The sequence below is a fragment of the Aythya ferina genome, assembly GCF_964211825.1.
Source record: "Aythya ferina genome assembly, chromosome: 6".
Taxonomy (NCBI): Eukaryota; Metazoa; Chordata; class Aves; order Anseriformes; family Anatidae; genus Aythya; species Aythya ferina.
The window spans coordinates 10,883,324-10,899,730 of NC_140303.1; the positions used below are offsets into that span (position 1 = coordinate 10,883,324).

Consider the following 16,407-nt stretch of genomic DNA (forward strand, 5'->3'; position numbering starts at 1 on the left):
TCCACTTTGTTTACTTGAAGTGTAAGTTGGCATTGTTAGCCCATGTAGAATTCACATACATATCTTATTGTTGAGAGGGGCTTCTTTCCTTAGCATCAGCTTGCTGAAGAAGAGGCCCCTTTGTTTCTCACTCCAGAAGGGAAGGTAACTGTTGTATTCGAGCCAGTACGATGGAAGGAACGGGAAATACCAGGGAGCAGCCATGCCATATCGTCCTGCAAGAAGAAAAGGAAGCTCATCCAGGTATCTGCAGAAAGCACCACTATTAGATTGCACTCAAAATAACAAAAAATGAACTCCGTAGAGATCTCTCCTCTCTTGATGTGCTTCATGTACTACTGATACTTGGTAGAGGATTTTCCCTTAATTGGCACAATAGGAAGCATTTGCTAATTTGTTATTCTGAGTAACTTCATAGCCGGAGGGTTGGAGTACTTTACATTTTCCACTGGGTAGATTTCTGTGTGCCAGTGGACTGCTTCATTAGGTGGGGAAGAAAAGCAAAAGACAAATGTACTGGCTCTTGCCCAAGGCAGGAATTACTTTTTGAAATCGAATGATATAAGTAACGCAACCCAAAATCACTCAGCTGACAAATGCTGGCTAACACGCTCTGTTCTCATTTTCACCAACCAGACAGCAAACATACCCTTCTGTGTCTTTGGCTTCAGCTTGTTTATGGGTTCCATCTACCCACATGATAAGCAGAAGAACCCTATTTTTCCCTTGCTCTGCCTTGTCCCAGTTTCATTAACACTCAGACATCCACCAAGCCTTTTGGTCTAGGAACAGAAATATCCTGTGTGGGCAGACTGGAATCAGCCAGTGCTGTATTCATTGTTTTCCAAAGGAAATGCAACAACCTCAATGCAACATATCCTTACCTGGGAACACATTCCTTATATACCACCCCAGGATGAAGTAAATGAAGGAGTCTATCAGAATGAGCCAGCACATCCAGCCAAAGGAGGTGTTGTCTCCAATCATTGGGGATTTATACATGTTGTCCCACTGCAGACCTGCAAAAAGGAATTTAGAAATACAACAGAATCCATATTAGTTAATGAAACACCGCGTCCATGGGAACTCAAATCCTAGTTTTGTGTATAATGAACATACCTATGCCCTGTGCCTCGTAGCGAGCAATGTATTGACTTGCATAGCTGAAGGCAGTTGGAGACAACAGGCTCTGAGGAATAAACAAAATTGAAAACAAACAATTTTTCAATTAGTCTCAAAGAGAAATTGTCAGACAACCAATCAGGTACCTCACTGGCTTGGTAAAATAGCTAGAAAAATGAGTTAGATTTTTTCCAACAGTCACAAAGAGCAGTGGATGAGGCTTATGGGTTTTAGCAACTCCTTAGAACGTTCCCTCCTTTTGCTTCCACTCCCAGTACCCAACTTCCACCCTCCTTCAGGGCTTTTGAAACAAAGTTGTGACTGAAAATTCCCTGAGGTGGCTAATAATGTTACCACTTGAATTAACAGGTGTCCTTTCTCAAATCTGGTGGACTCAAAAAAAAAAAAAAAAACAAGTACAGCTTCTGGAACCTAACACCTACTTATTTCTACCCTTGGTAAGAGACATGGCTTTATGTCTCCTTCCGTGACTATGAATTTGAGATACATACAACTAAAGGACAAGCAGAGCCAGCCCTCCTTCACAGTTCTGCAACCTAAATTCCTTACTGACCAGCCTTGCTGCTCGTGGTGGCTGAAAGTAACCCATTTTTGCCATGCACTTTGTGAGGGTTCACACTACTCTGATTCGGGCAGGTGGTAACTCCCTAAAATGGCACAGGTATTGTGTTCAGTCCTAGCACACCACTAATTAAAGGCCTCCTTGCACCAGGCCATGGCCAGCTCTCCTGCTACGTGCTGTCGTTCCTGTCAACATCCACTGATGGGTGAATGATTTAGAAAGGAATTTAGGGTTTAGAATTCATTTATAACCGTGACACAAGCCTTAATAACAACTGAAGTGTACTGAAGGTGAATGCCTGCTTCCACACACATAATCCCTGTTACTGAAAAGCAGAACTTACCAGTAGGCTCTTCACCGAGAAGCTCAAGTGATTTTCAATGACAAGCAACACAATGAAGGGGAAGAAGGTGAGGATGTACACGAGACTGCCCACCAACGCTGCTATGTTGGTGTTGTTGAAGAAAACGCTGATGAAGTAGCTCATGGCTATGATGGAAAGGCTGTAGTCCATGAGGTACAGGAAAAGGAGCGACGTGTTTGTTTTGGGAAGGATGTCACCCACTTTTAGGATAACGATGAGGAAGGTGACGGTGATGAGAAGGAAGACGGCACATTCTATGAACCAGGCGATAAAATGGCTGCTTGCATTAACACCCATCATTTTCATGTACTACAGAGAGAAAGGTTAAAAAAAAAGAAAAAAAAAAGAAAGAATTACAAATGGCAAATGTTTATTAAGAGTTTTGTTTGTTTGTTTGTTTTTCAGTGATCATAGGGCATACAAACAAAGTATGCTCTTTCCTACTTTGGCATACTGCTCTGTTGATAACCAGGGAGAAACCACGCTCCTGCATTTCTGGAATCCTCTGGGTTTGCAAAGCAGTTCATTGCAAACGAACAGCAGGGGCAGGATCTGCAAGCATCATGTGCCGCAACCCACAAGTTGCAAAGCAGCTGCTGGCATTACGTTTGTAACCTTTCTATTTTTTTAAATAACTTTTTTTTTTTTTTTTTTTTTTTTTTTTTTTAATAATGCTATTTCACTCAGTGGCTTGAGTGTAAAAACTCTTAGGTCTCTTTGAAACCAAGCCATTTCACACACATCCCCAAGGTAATACATAAGAGATAAATTAGCATGGTTATACAGAAGTGATGTTAATTTATATTAGCTGATGATCAAGGCCACAAGACCTATAGAACTGTAAATTTGCATTGCTGAACCCAAAAGAAATGACCAATGCTGTTGTCTTGTTGTAGATAACACAACTAAACAGAAGACTGACACCCTAGGTCTTAGAGACAACGCAAGTGGGTTCCCAAAACTATACTGGGAACTAATGGGGCCGTCAACTAGCTATTGGGGTTCACTCATTGTCAGTCTCATTGGAGTTCATAGGGTGCCCTTTCTTAGAAAGGCTTTTAGGTGAATTGATATATTTCCATGGTACCAGATAAAAAACAAATCATCCGAAGATGAGCTTTACAAAAAGTTCTTTACAAAAAGTATCTCTGTTGCCTGTGCTCATACTGAAAACCCAAGTTACTGCAGTAAGTTCCCTATGTCTCAATGTCATTTCTTTTCCTATAGGCAACCTGAAGGAAGGACTTCATTTCAGAGGAGCTGATGTAAAATGTAGCACCTTCTGAATTATTAAGTATAATAACTTCAAGGATAGGAAGAAAGTCTCTTTGTGTCTTTGTTCCCAGTAGGTACGACTCAAAGTCAATTTTCAGGGAGCTTTAAATCTTCAGAAAACTTGTAATTTTGCGAGGTCCCCATGTTTCCAGTGTTCAGCATGGCAAAGCAATATTCTCCCCACTTCAAGGGCAAATGCCCTGCACTTCTACAGTTTTGTGCTTGGTTACAATGTCAGAATTCAAACACTGCAGGCCAGACAATAGGTATATGGAATATTATTTTCCTTAATGCTTGTTTTGCTCCATTTAATGTTGCACATGGGACCTACAACTCACTAATAAGGAAAATCTGTTTATAATTTTACACGCCCCAGAAAGTTTCAGTGTACCTCATAAAGCCTCAGATCTTTCTCTTGAACAAGTGTTTTAACAAAATCAGCTATAAACAGCACCCAGGCAGCCATCAGAGCAAATGGAAGAGAGTAGGTCACGCTGGTTAAGAACCTGTAAAAGGCAAATGCAGGCTTTAGCTGAATACAAAATGTTCAGGGGATTAAAGCTTTCTACAGAATATATTTCTCAGAATAATACTTTGGCACAGGAAAAGACATGCTTATATTTCAAAATGTGAAGTATAATTAATAATTACCCAAAAAAAGGCTATTTTGCCATTGCATTGAATTTTCTATTCATGAAACTCCTGGCTGTTCAAAAAATAAAAAAAATAAATAAATAAAAACAAATGTTTATTAAATCACACAGGGATTTCCAGCCAGGTTCTGGAAGCAGTTTTGCTCAGCAGCACCACTGGCATGAGCAGAAACCACCATTGGCAGTGGCATTTCCTGGCTCTCTGGTGGGGTGCATCCAACCTGGAACAACTCAGAAACCAGCCCTTCTGTCAATAAATATAATGGCCAGATTTTGTCATCCGGCCGTATTTCCTGGTGATTGAGGTTGGGTATCAGTGCTTGCCCTCAGAGTGTCTGTCCTACTGCCCCACAGGATGGGTATTACAGATCCAGGTCTGCAACGTGGGCTTCATAATTCTTGGTTCTTCCTCCTTACAACCTTCCTCCCATGCCAAATGTGCACTGAGAAAAGACACAACAATGGCCCAAAGTAAAATTCCCCTTTTGTGATGGAAAGTAAGTTTTTACAGTGGGAGATTCAACTCATTGTATCTAAAGGGCTTATGTTTTCCTCCCTTACTTTTAAACCTGGCTTTAAAAAAAATAAAAATCGGTTTTATTCCTGGGAAAAGCTCAATCCACAATAGCAATTCTTTTTAATTTACTTTTTTTTAAATTACATTTTGAATTGTAATGCCCAAAACTTCCCCAAACCAGCGCTTTTAGGAAATGTTTCCATGTGAATGAAGTCATATTTATAATGAAGGATGAAAATGCATTTTGGTAGCTTTACCAATTTTTTGCCACTTTTTTTTTTTTTAAATCACCACCTTGTGCATTATCTCTAGGGTATGAAAAAATCAGTATTTCCCATACTTTCTTTGTAGTAGTAGTAGTATGTGTTCCTCCCATTTCTCTCCAGGACAGTAACTATGTGCTAAGAATCGATAAACAGCCATTTTATGATGACTTCTACTGGATGCAAATCCAAAGCCTTTAGGTAGTTTAATAATTGAGCAAACTCATGGCCCTCTGAATCCAGGGTGGAGAGGGAAACCCAAAGGCAAGCTGTTTTCTCAGCAGCCCAAGAACAAGCAAAGGAACAGATAACACTGTAGTAAGTGCCCCCAGCAGCCAGTTAATCATTGTGCAAAACTATCTCACAGCAATAATCCACGTTTGCTGCAAGTTGATGCTTGGTTTGAATGTTCCCTGCCTGCATACTGGCAGGCACTTCGCATGCATTTACTTAAGAAGGGATGATAAGTTCCCAGCTCTCACAAGACAGGCTGACACAGGAGGTTAAGGGCTCTGCTGTAGCTCCCAGGTCATCTTTTAGCTCATGCAGTCAAGATGCAGAGCTCCAGAGTTCAGTCTGTACTCTTGGTCCACAGGAGACCTTCATGTCTGTATGGATTGCCTGCCCAACCTTCCAATATTACCTGCTGAACATCCTTCAGTGCTTTCTGAGCAACACGAAATCCCTTCCTTGCGTGTTTTCTACTCAGCTTGGCCACCAGCTGTGGACAGGGGAGTAATTCTGAGGATGTACCATGTTGCCAGCTTCTCAACGCCAACCAAAATTGCCTTGCCAGAGGGGCAGGTCCTCAGCTGTGAGAGATTGGCTTCTCTCTGTTGCACTTGGCAGAGAGATGGTTTATATTTGCTGCAGATCTGGCTCAAGACGAGTGGAAAGGAAGGTGATCCAAAACTTTTTGATCTACTTTACCATTCAGAACTTATTCTGGTCCGCACACGGTTCATGCTGCACTGCTCTGTATAACTGTGTTAACCCTGACAACTCGGCGCATCAAAAGCTTTTCTCTCCTCCCTCATTATTGCGGCGATGAATGGTACAATTTCATCTTCCCTCTTATCCTTCTTAAAGCATCTGTGAGAGAGGCACCTGGATTGAGAACTATTCACTCTACGCTGAACGTTAGCCGGAATCAGTGGAATGAATAACAAATAGCACAGCTGGATAGCAATCTGTAGGAACAAAGCTCATAAACCTAGGGGCTCTTTTTGCCCAATAAATACGTTTTCTAAGTTCTGCCGCACTGTCTGCACGTAAACACCTGCAGAACAAGCCAACACTCCTATTTAACCCAAGTCCTGCCAACCCAAGCCTCAGCTCCACCTTCGGAAGTAAAACAAGGACAGCAAATTTTATCTTCTGTAAAACCTGTAGTTACTGTGACAATTCAGGTACATACAGAGCACCGAAAGCAAAAGATTGGGCAAACTAAACAGAGATCATTTATACTAGGGTCCGAACCTCCCCCTTTTTTTCAGACCCTTGAAAAATCACAGCACAGACTCATTTTTACCCCATGTGAACAGGTGTTAAGAAGACCAGCACAGCTGGTGAAGCTGACTCCACCAGTCAGACAAGAAGAGTTTATGCAAACCAGGAAGATAAAAGTCCCACAAACTTACATATCCTTATTGTAGCAGGGGTAAGGCATGGCCTGGACTTGAACAGCTATTTCCTCCAGCTTCTTGCCAGTCTGTAACTGAATGATGGCTCTTTCAATGCTGTCCTGGATATAGATAAACGCCCGGCTGTAGATCTGGCTCTGCGAGGTGGAGTTGTGTGGTCCCACAGTCCAGATGCGCTCCCTTATCCTGTTGGTGGTTTGTGTGATCCTGCTGCTCATCCTGATGGTGTAGTTGAGCACAGGAGGGAGGGCCAATGCCCCACCGACGGGGCTGCTCCAGCTTGAAGGCAGCTTGAAAATGATACCTTGGAACAGAAAAGGAAGGGTTTTCCTTCAGTCAGGGTTGATAGCATGGGAGCAATACACACATATATAGGAACTCTTTATTTTTACAAGCCTTTTCTACATTACAGTCCATCATTTCATTTATTTATTGCACAAATAATGCTCAGATGGGCAGGCTGCTTATGGTCACTATCAAGAGTTTGGAAGTGGAAAGTGGAAAACATCACTGCAGCTCCTCCTAACTTCCAAATGTAACCGACGATTCCAGGTGCTAAATACACCCCAAAGGCTTCAAATCTTCTCCCACTGAGTATTTAAAAATTAAAGGCTCTTAGAATAACCAGCTGTGTTTGGAAAAAATCTTGCTGTTAACACAGACTGTCACAGACCTAGTGGGTATGTCTCTTAGCACGTGCATCTCTCATGAGCATGCCCAAATGTACTCCATCACAAGAGCTCACAGTGATGCTGTAACACAAACCTCAGGAGTGTGGCATTGAAAATGGTCCATGGACATATTTTTGTGCACACAGAAACTCCTGCAAAGCTGAAAATATCTGAGAATACAAAAGCTTTGCAAGTTTCTGTTAGGAAATGGAATGCCAGAAACAGCTTGACAGACAGGACTGTTTTTCACCCCTTTAAAATGTCTATTTGACATATATGCTGCTACCACAACATTTTGTCTTTCCAGAATATTTTGCCTGATTATTCTGTAAATGAAACATGTAATGGAAAGGAGGGCAAACATACAGGAAAACTCCTTTTATGGGATTAGACAAGTATTATCAGGGCCTGAAATACGAAGAATAGAAAAAGTTTCTATCTACATTGTTATTATGATTATGAGGAACAGGACCAAACAGGTCATGGAACTTATAAGTTAATCCTAATTAAGGAGATATTGTGCATTCTTGAAGAATTAAGACATGTTTGTATCATTCAAATGGGTAAGTTTTTATTCCCTGCTCTCCTCCTTGCAGTCTGATCTGAAGCTGCAATCCAATCCCACAAATGCAAAAGGTGTGACTAAGAAGATCCATAATAATAATGAAGTGCTGGACCAGAACATATCAAGATCTTTATCATCTTCTAATAAATTGAACTTTATCATATCTTTTTCAATCAAAGCATCTTTTCCCTCTGGAGGCCTGAGAGAAGGAAGCTCTGGCATGAAGATCTCCTAAGGGCAGCAAAACTTATTTCAATTAACCAAGAGAAAACACCAGATGATCAAAGGCTTTCTTTTTAAAGACAACAGAGGTACAAGAAAAGAGAACATATAAACACGACAGTGTAAAACACTTCCATAAGGAGGTCTGAGTGTGCAGGACCCATTGCTCTAGGTGAAAGTCAATGGCTGTGCTCTGGAAGCTGTGATCACAACAATCACTGGTGGGAAGCCAACCCCTGTAGGCTGGACTCCCATCCTGTACCAGGCTAACTTCAACTGACAGCAGTACTTGAGACTGTTACATACTTGCAAAAAGTTCGTTCTTTAGAAAGAGCTCTTTAGCCATCGTTTCCAATTCTTCTAAGCTTTTGACTGCCCGAATGCGATTAAATGAGACGCAGGAGGACACATTTACAGCAAGGGTAGCCAATGTGTTCAACTGATTGACAATGTCAGAGTTGTTCTGTAACTCCAGCCGAATGTCATCTGGAAACAAACAAACAAAACAAAACAAAAACAGTAGCGTCAGTACATACAGCAAAAATAAATAAATAAATCCATCACACCATTCTGCTCTTTATACCAACAATACACCGGAAAGGAAGAAAAGACATACTAAACATGAAGTGTAAAACACATTTCTGCACTTCACAGTGCAACGAAGGCATGTTGTTGACCCAATTTTTATGTTAATCATTTGTAATATGTTCATGAGCTTGCCTTTGGGAGGATGCCAGCGCTGTGATGTGACAGCCATCCCAAATCAGAAGTTGCCACTAACCTGCTGGGTTTCTAGACGTGCATGTGATGCTCACCATTCATTCCACATCTCATGGTTTTTGATGTAATCAACACGTCTGCTGAGCTGCTCTGTCTCAGGGGAGAATAGGCTCTATCCAAGCACATCAAGAAAAGTTATGCCTGTTGTGCTGATGTGTGTACTAAACCTGATAATGAAGTTTAATAACGATGCTGCTGTTGCCTGGTTGTTTTAAAAGGTGACTGCATAATGTGGTGTAACTAATATGGAACAGCTGCTGCAGGCATGATGATTTTATGGGGATTTCAGACAGGAGATGCTACTCATGAAATAACACAGGGGTCATCACGAACAGCACGTTCATACCATTCAGACTTTAACAGACTAAAACCACTCTTGGCTTACACCAAGTTTTGCTGGCATAAACCAGATTTACATTGAGATGTATGCACGCACTGAAAAAGTACATAGGGGCAATAAGACCAACTTGGAGGGGGCTACGATCACCATACTGCACACTAAGAGAGGATACATCCACCAGTGCTGTTAGCTGATGATTCCCACTGTGCAGATCAGCACCTCTCACCTTGAAGAACTATGCGAGACCATCAGGGAACAGCAAATGCCATCAGGGCATCTTTAGTAATAGCGCCTCTGGCTTCACCAGCCTGTGCTCCTTTACTGGATCCTTTCCTTTTCTGCTTTGGAAAACTTTCACACTGAACCCTAATGCAATGTAAGTGAGCTCTCCACATTTCCCATCTGAATCCCAGGTAGCTCGTTTGAAGTGATAATTACGGCTAAATAGTGTCCTCCAGTGGCCACAATCAGCTGCAGAGATTCCCATCCTACTATTCCTTCAGCACTCATGAGAAACATCTCTTCGTACAAGCCCTTTGCTTTCTAAGGGTGTTTTCCCATAGACAGACCTCAAGAGTTTCAAATCATGGCTGAGATTGCCTCACACTAAAGCATGTGATGCTGGCCACAGAAGAGCAGAACTGGAGAATGACTACAGTTTGGTGACTCTGGAGCTTCTGGACCTGAAGTACAAGTACGAGGTCAGCACATACGGAACAACTTACCCAGCTCATTTATTTGACTCAGCAGTTCAACTGCATCCAAATCTACCATCAGCTTGATAAAAACCTGCACAAAAGGATTCTGCAGGGCGTTCTGTCAACAAGCAAAGAGAAAAAGCATTAGTTTGACCACAAGCCCCATGAGCTTATTTAGCATATTGCTAAAATACAACAGCCCAGCTGTCTTCACTTATGTTTGTTCAACCCTCTCCTACTCCTTTCCTGACCTTCCATTCTTCATTCTCTGTTTCAGGATGGGGAAATGTCAGCAATTAAAAGAAGAAATCTAATGTTACTTGGAGTCAACAGAAGATGCCTTTTGACTCTCCACCAGGCACTAGACTCCCACGGAAAAATCTTGGATACTCTTTGTTTAACCTGAGGCTTGAAAGTGCAGTAAATTTCACTTCTGTCTGTTCAAGTCCTGTGAACACAGCCAGCACACAATGGGTAGGGTCCAAAATTTAGCTTGGAGATTGGCTGTCAGATTTTTACTTGGCTGAATAGTTCATTATTCCACCACCAAGTGCAGTCAGCAGAGAATATTTCATTTCACTTCTGCATAATCCACTCTGGATTTTCTCTCCGTGCCATAAATATGACAATGATTTTCAGCCACTGAAATTATCTTTGAATGCTTTAGGGTTCCAGAGATCTCATTTTCATAGTTTTTAAGAAAAGGAGACAATTTCTACTGTAGCAAATGTGAAGCAAGTATGCGAAGCATTGCAACCTACTGCTTTCTGCAGCCAACCAAGGCTAGGCTCCTTAGGAGAGGAAAAAGAAATTTTATTTACATTCACTGAGGTACAAAGACATCTCCTAGCTCTTATGTGTGTACCAAAGCTACGTGTTTATTATAGATACTGTTTCATTTTCTGAAAAAGTCATTTCTTGCCTGGTCTTGGCTGGCTGGATCACTCCATCAAGCAGAAAGTTAATTTACAAACTGAAGTGCGCTCCCTGCTCATCTTAGCCCTCCAGCAGCCCTCAGCACGGCCAGTGTCAGGGAGCATACTACAGACATATTTCAGAAAGAGCATTTGCATGGAGAGGTGTGCCAGCAGTATTTCTGTTTGGGGAACAGGCAGTCAGGCACGGAAGCTGTGAAACCAAGGGCAGAAGCCTGAGCTCAGGTGTCCCCAAGGTCACTCCAACCCCAATTTATTTCAGTGAAGAAACCCATCCTCCCTCCTGTGCGAGAGACAGGGCAGGGTAAGATCTCGTACCTTGATCATCGGAACTGTCTCGTTTAACTTAGTCAGTGAATTCATGATGGCAGGAGACTTGTCCAGCCATTCCTGAGACTTCAGGGCTAGATCAGCCATCTGCTTCAAGGTGGCATTAGACTATAAAAAAAAGCACACAACAGCATATTAAGGATCCACTTATTAATTACCTGAAAGCTTATAAAAAGTAAGTAAAGAAAACAGCTAAGACTAAATTAGGTTTCTTTAGGGTTTTCCTTAGCACCTTGTCACTGTCTGGCAAAATGCCCCTTTAAGTAAGTACTTAAAAATATGGCCTATTAGCTGACATTTAGAGCATGCCTTGGGTGTCAGCTTTCCTTCTATCACTGGCCTGCTTGCCACACGTAGTGGTGAGCGTTTGTCGTGGAAGACATCTCTGTTACTTGCTGAAAATACAGAGGTGAAACTTCATAAATTGAAAGCCTTAAAATAATTGTACTATTAAAAGTAGAACAACATGATTTTTTTGGAGGTAACATTCATTTGAAGATGGAAGATGACTCATATGACCAGCAATAGAGCTATGAAAAAAATCTGACTAATATTGCAAACAGACAGAAAACAGACTTCTGCTTCCCAAATAATCCAGTCCGTGCTAGACACAAATTAAAATCCTTTTGAGTGGGCATATCCTGATGTACTGTAAACAAAGACATACCTTTCCCATGATTGCTCGAGTTTCTGGGGTATCTGGAGTATAAAGGATCTTCCCAAACACCATTGGTTTTAGAAAAGACCAAATTAAAGCTCCAGTTGGGGTCTTGACCAGATCCAGGTAAAAGGACAAACAAAATGGTGCTGTAAGGGCAGAAAAACAAATGAGCTGCACAGAGCACAAGTAGACCAGACATGAGAAAGCTTGGTCCGATTTGTTGCTGTGTCCAGCAAATGACTTCAGGGCTCTCTTTGCTGACTGATAATAATGGGTTTGACAAAAGCAATCCACCCCCAAAATCTCCTGTTGCTGAACTCAAGGCATCAAGAGTCTCCTCGTTTGAGCCAGGATTCTGTGCCTGAAGGTTAAATGCAGTTTTGTGAACTCAGAGGAGCTAATAATGTCAGCGCAGTCAGAAAAACTACACATCAAGAAAAAGCAGTGACCTGTCAAGTCCTAGAACCATCCCATCAACAACTGGGAAACAGCACAGTATCAAGCACTGCTGGGCTATGCAGGCTGTTTGTCTTTTAACATTTATGAAAATAAGCCACCAATAATTTGGGTGGAGCAGATCTTCAACTAACATAAATCATGAGCCCTCTGGAGACATCAAGCTCAGTGATGGATCTCTCTAAACACTGGAGTTTGGCTTTGAAATGTGTTTGACTTACGGAAAAGCCAGACTTACTGGAATCGTGAGGAATCCCATATTTCCTCATCATCTGTTGGACATGGGCATCCTCTACAGAAGAGCTGTTTCTTACAGGGTCTCCAAAATCGGGAAGCAAGGACTCAAAAAACAGGGGTGTGATATCCTGGTTGCAGAGAACTTTTGACATGGATTTAAATGTGCCACGTGTTATCTTAAAGTCATTTGGTTTAAATAATGCCTGCAGAAGAGGAAAAAAAAACAACACCCGAACAAATAAATCCTGCCTGCTAAAAACATCCTATTCTGGAGAGGTAAAAGAGGCAATAGAAGGAAAGGATTAAACATTCTTATACTGATTTCTTAAAATAAGTTTATCTCTATAAAATGAGGGGCTTTCACTGGAAATCTTGATTTTATGGCTAATGTCATTTCAAGGCATGAGACACAATGTGAGAATCGCCTACAACACGTGCAACAAGGGTGCCTGGTGCCATATATACAAGACTATGGAACAGAAAGGGACGGGATCCAGTGGTGGATGCTGTTAGTGCAACCCAAAGTTAATGCAGTTAAACTATGATCTAACGCACACCAAAGCTGGAGTGAATTTTTGCTGCTCACTTAAATGGTTTTGAATCGCCTTCAGCAGGCAGTTCTCCAGCTGTTTTCACACACTGACCACTTCCAGTGTATTTTGTTGGAAGTCTATTCCCCTTCAAGAGGGCTGTTCATCCCTTGCATTTCTGTTCCTAGTGTTGCCCCCCCCCTTCCAGCCACACTGGACACCAGGCTGTCTCAATGCTCCAAATCGAAGCACTCCCATTCAGGCAACATGTCAGTTTGATAGAGATTAGTTTTATGGCATCACTCTTTTAAAAGAGAAACAGTAAGCCACAACTGAACGCACCTTCAGCTTCTACAATAAGAAATGCCTATGAAAACTGGTGCAATGGTGTTTTACCTCCCAGGCACGTGCAGACTACACATACCTTACTCAGTGACATCCTTCTAGACTGGCGGAGCTTTTTCAGTGAGTGAATAGCTTGCAACAGTGGATCAACGTCAGACTCAACCTGGTGTCTGTAATACTTCATTTTTGTCAGAAGGCCTAACATCTTGTCCACTGGTTTCTGAAGTTCCTTAGGGAATAACATCTGCAAGAGGTAGGAAGGAAACCAATTATGATTAGCGGGAATCTGTGTGCACATCCATGCACGCACCCATGATCTTCTCTTAATCCCAAAATGGAGACTGTGGGATGTTCAATACCGTTAGGAGGCTTAGGGAGCAGATGTCCCATGGGAACTGAATGAGATTAGCATTCCTAAACCCACAAATGGTTTTGCAACTCCCTCTCATGACTACTACACATTCTAAAAGGTGCATGTTTCCAAATACCTACAGTTGTGAAACATGCTAGATGTTGGCTGGGATATAATTTGAGTCTCTGAGAGGTGGCATTTCACACAATAGAGATGTCAAACACTATAGGTGAATTCTGACCTGAGACAAATTAATTGGCATTCTCATTTAGTAACTTTTGTTCCACCCAGGATCATTTCTGTAGTGTTTTAAAACGTGTATTCAATCCACACTTCTCAGTGAACAGTATTTTGACTTGTTATTTATATATACATGTATGTGGGGGATATTTGAATCATTTAATAACTTGGCAGTGACAACTAGATAGGGAAAATATATTTTACAGGACGTTTTTCAGGGCTTCCATTTTCAAAAAAAAATTTAGCCTGGTGTCTTGTTTTTGGGAATCCTGAACTCAGCTGGGAATGTTCAAGAGGTTGTGACAGCACATAAACAATACTAGCAGATAGGGAGGCATTCGGAGCAGGCCTGGTGCCTCTAAATGAGGTTTGCTGGTTTACACCAGCTGGGATCTTCATTTATATCCACACTGTCACAGCATGGATACGCAATAAAAATGACTGCATGAGAAAAGCCTGATCTTTGGCTTGTGTAAATCAGCATTGCTCCTGGCCACTGCAATGATATTTTATGACCTTTCAGCCACTACATGCAGCAAAGACTATAGAAAGCACTCTACAAATCCAGCACTAACCTTGTATAAGAAATTATAAACGTCTAAGTGTTGTAACAGGGTGACCCCCAGGATGTACATCTCACGAGTCCTCTCTGACACAGAGAGATTGCAGAACTCCTCTGCTACGGTTTGCAGCTGTGGGTCAGAAGGACGGGTGCTACAGGACTCCAGCTGGAGGATCTGAGAAATGAGCTGTGTTTGCAGAAAGGAAGAAAAGATTTGTCAAGGAGTAGACTGCTCACTCCAGTATGCGTGGTTTAATCTTGCCTCGCTGCTGTTCTTTCCACAATGTCATATTTCAGCCCTGAGAACTAGAATATGCCTACCTACTACTCCCACTCCAAGGGACAAATCCTAAAGATTGTGTTTTACTGCCCAGCTTGCAGAGCAGTAAAAGCTTTTGTGGCTTCAATTTCCCATTGACTGATGCATGTGAAGACTAAAAAAGACTGAACTCTTTGGGGTTCACTCCACACAAGATGGTTGGGAAGGGGAAAAGCATCTGGAGCTCTGCTTGCACAGGAGGTTGAAGAAGGCAAGCTCATCTCTCCTTATGGGAGGCTATTTTTGGACCCCTGACTGCTCTCATGAATCCTGGTTAGAATTGTGCTTTTCCATCTGGACTACAACAGCTCCTCAGCACTGAGAACCCCACCAAGGACCTCATTTGTCCTCATTAGGCTGTTACAGCTAATTGTGCCCTCGCTACAGATCAGGGCAATCAGTCACCAGGCAGCACGTGGCTGTTACCAGCTACTGGTGACAGCCAAAGAGACCATATGGCTCTTGGTCTCAAATGGCTAAACTGATGTCAGTGACATCCTCCTGCATTTCTGGTGGTTGTTTTGATCTATGTCCCTTGTCTATCCCTGTGGGATTGTCTACTTCTCTCTGTGCTGTCAACAGGATCTCTCACTACAATGACAGCAAGCTTACGTGACTGCTGTTTTCTGGGAGAGATGTTTCCAGAAGAGCATCAATACTGGCTGCGGACATTCCTGACATGTTTTTGAGATCCTCTTTGAGCTGGTCCACATTTTTAAAGACATCTCTTAACTTTTCTGTAAAGGAAATCAAAAAAAGTTGATGTAACAGCTTTCTCCAGATAGACAGTAATCTCAAACACACAGGGAACTTTATTTTTGGTAAAGGTTGGGAGTGCCGTATATCACTGCTGATTAAAATCCCAAAACTTTGCAGAAGAGTCATAGTTCCTAGGTTCCACAGTCTGAGTTCCACTATGAGGTAAAGTTGACAGGTTTAGGGATAGCAAAGTTTGCCCAAATACAAAGACTTTGGGCTTTCAGCACGTCAGATTTTCAGGCAGTGCAGAAAAAAATGCTGGTCTAGCACTGGCTCTAGAATTACCCTAGACAAAGGATCCCAAGAACAGTGGACATGGTGTATGGTTATTTCAGTAATACCACTTCTTCCTGGCAGCTAAACAAGTCTTGGGATTTCCAGCAGAAGTTATGATACCAGGGATGATATTCACAAACCAACATTGTAGAGAAAATACAGGAAACTACCTTGCTTGCTGGCATCTGTTAAATTCTCAGTGATGTTCAACATGGAATTCAAAGTTTTAATATACTGAGGAATCTCTTGAAAGAAAGCAATTTCTGGTATGTTTTCTTGAAACCTAAATTGGAAAAACAAAACAACCACAAATTTGGGAATATGAGAAGAAGGCAGGAAGACATTTTATCACTTCATAAAGAGAATACTATAGCAACCTAATTCAGAAGAAGAGCCTCACCACTTTATTTGTGCCTGGACATTCGCGGCATCCCCAACCAGTACATTTTGAAGCTCCTGGGAGATCCTTCTGCCATTCAGTACGTTGGTCACAACTTGACTGCTCAGTTCAATAGCACGGAGGAGCTGCTCATGAGATTGACTCTGTTCACACAGTTCTCCAAAGCTAACATTAGGGAGATGGCAAATATGCTGTATTGACTTAAAGCTCTCATAGTCACAAAGAAGTGTTGTCAGATCCCGGAGGCGAGTTATCTTCAAAGGAAAGTTTGAAAAGGAAGACAAATGCACAAACACCAGTTAGATGACA

General features: G+C 41.9%; 1 protein-coding gene across 3 annotated transcripts in view; it reads right to left on the bottom strand.

Annotated features, from left to right (window-relative positions):
• ABCA12 (ATP binding cassette subfamily A member 12) overlaps window positions 1-16,407 on the bottom strand; it is a 107,948-nt gene that overhangs the window by 32,214 nt on the left and 59,327 nt on the right. For all 3 annotated transcript variants that reach the window (XM_084523315.1, XM_084523316.1, XM_084523317.1), the window contains 16 exons: window positions 16,099-16,352; window positions 15,869-15,981; window positions 15,276-15,400; window positions 14,358-14,531; window positions 13,270-13,434; window positions 12,317-12,518; window positions 11,629-11,768; window positions 10,950-11,069; window positions 9,724-9,814; window positions 8,185-8,364; window positions 6,418-6,724; window positions 3,736-3,850; window positions 2,049-2,378; window positions 1,120-1,189; window positions 885-1,019; window positions 60-215 (listed from right to left, as the gene is read on the bottom strand). In XM_084523315.1, coding sequence (XP_084379441.1) covers window positions 60-215; window positions 885-1,019; window positions 1,120-1,189; window positions 2,049-2,378; window positions 3,736-3,850; window positions 6,418-6,724; window positions 8,185-8,364; window positions 9,724-9,814; window positions 10,950-11,069; window positions 11,629-11,768; window positions 12,317-12,518; window positions 13,270-13,434; window positions 14,358-14,531; window positions 15,276-15,400; window positions 15,869-15,981; window positions 16,099-16,352 — 2,677 coding nt within the window. The remainder of the gene's footprint in view (window positions 1-59; window positions 216-884; window positions 1,020-1,119; window positions 1,190-2,048; window positions 2,379-3,735; window positions 3,851-6,417; window positions 6,725-8,184; window positions 8,365-9,723; window positions 9,815-10,949; window positions 11,070-11,628; window positions 11,769-12,316; window positions 12,519-13,269; window positions 13,435-14,357; window positions 14,532-15,275; window positions 15,401-15,868; window positions 15,982-16,098; window positions 16,353-16,407) is intronic.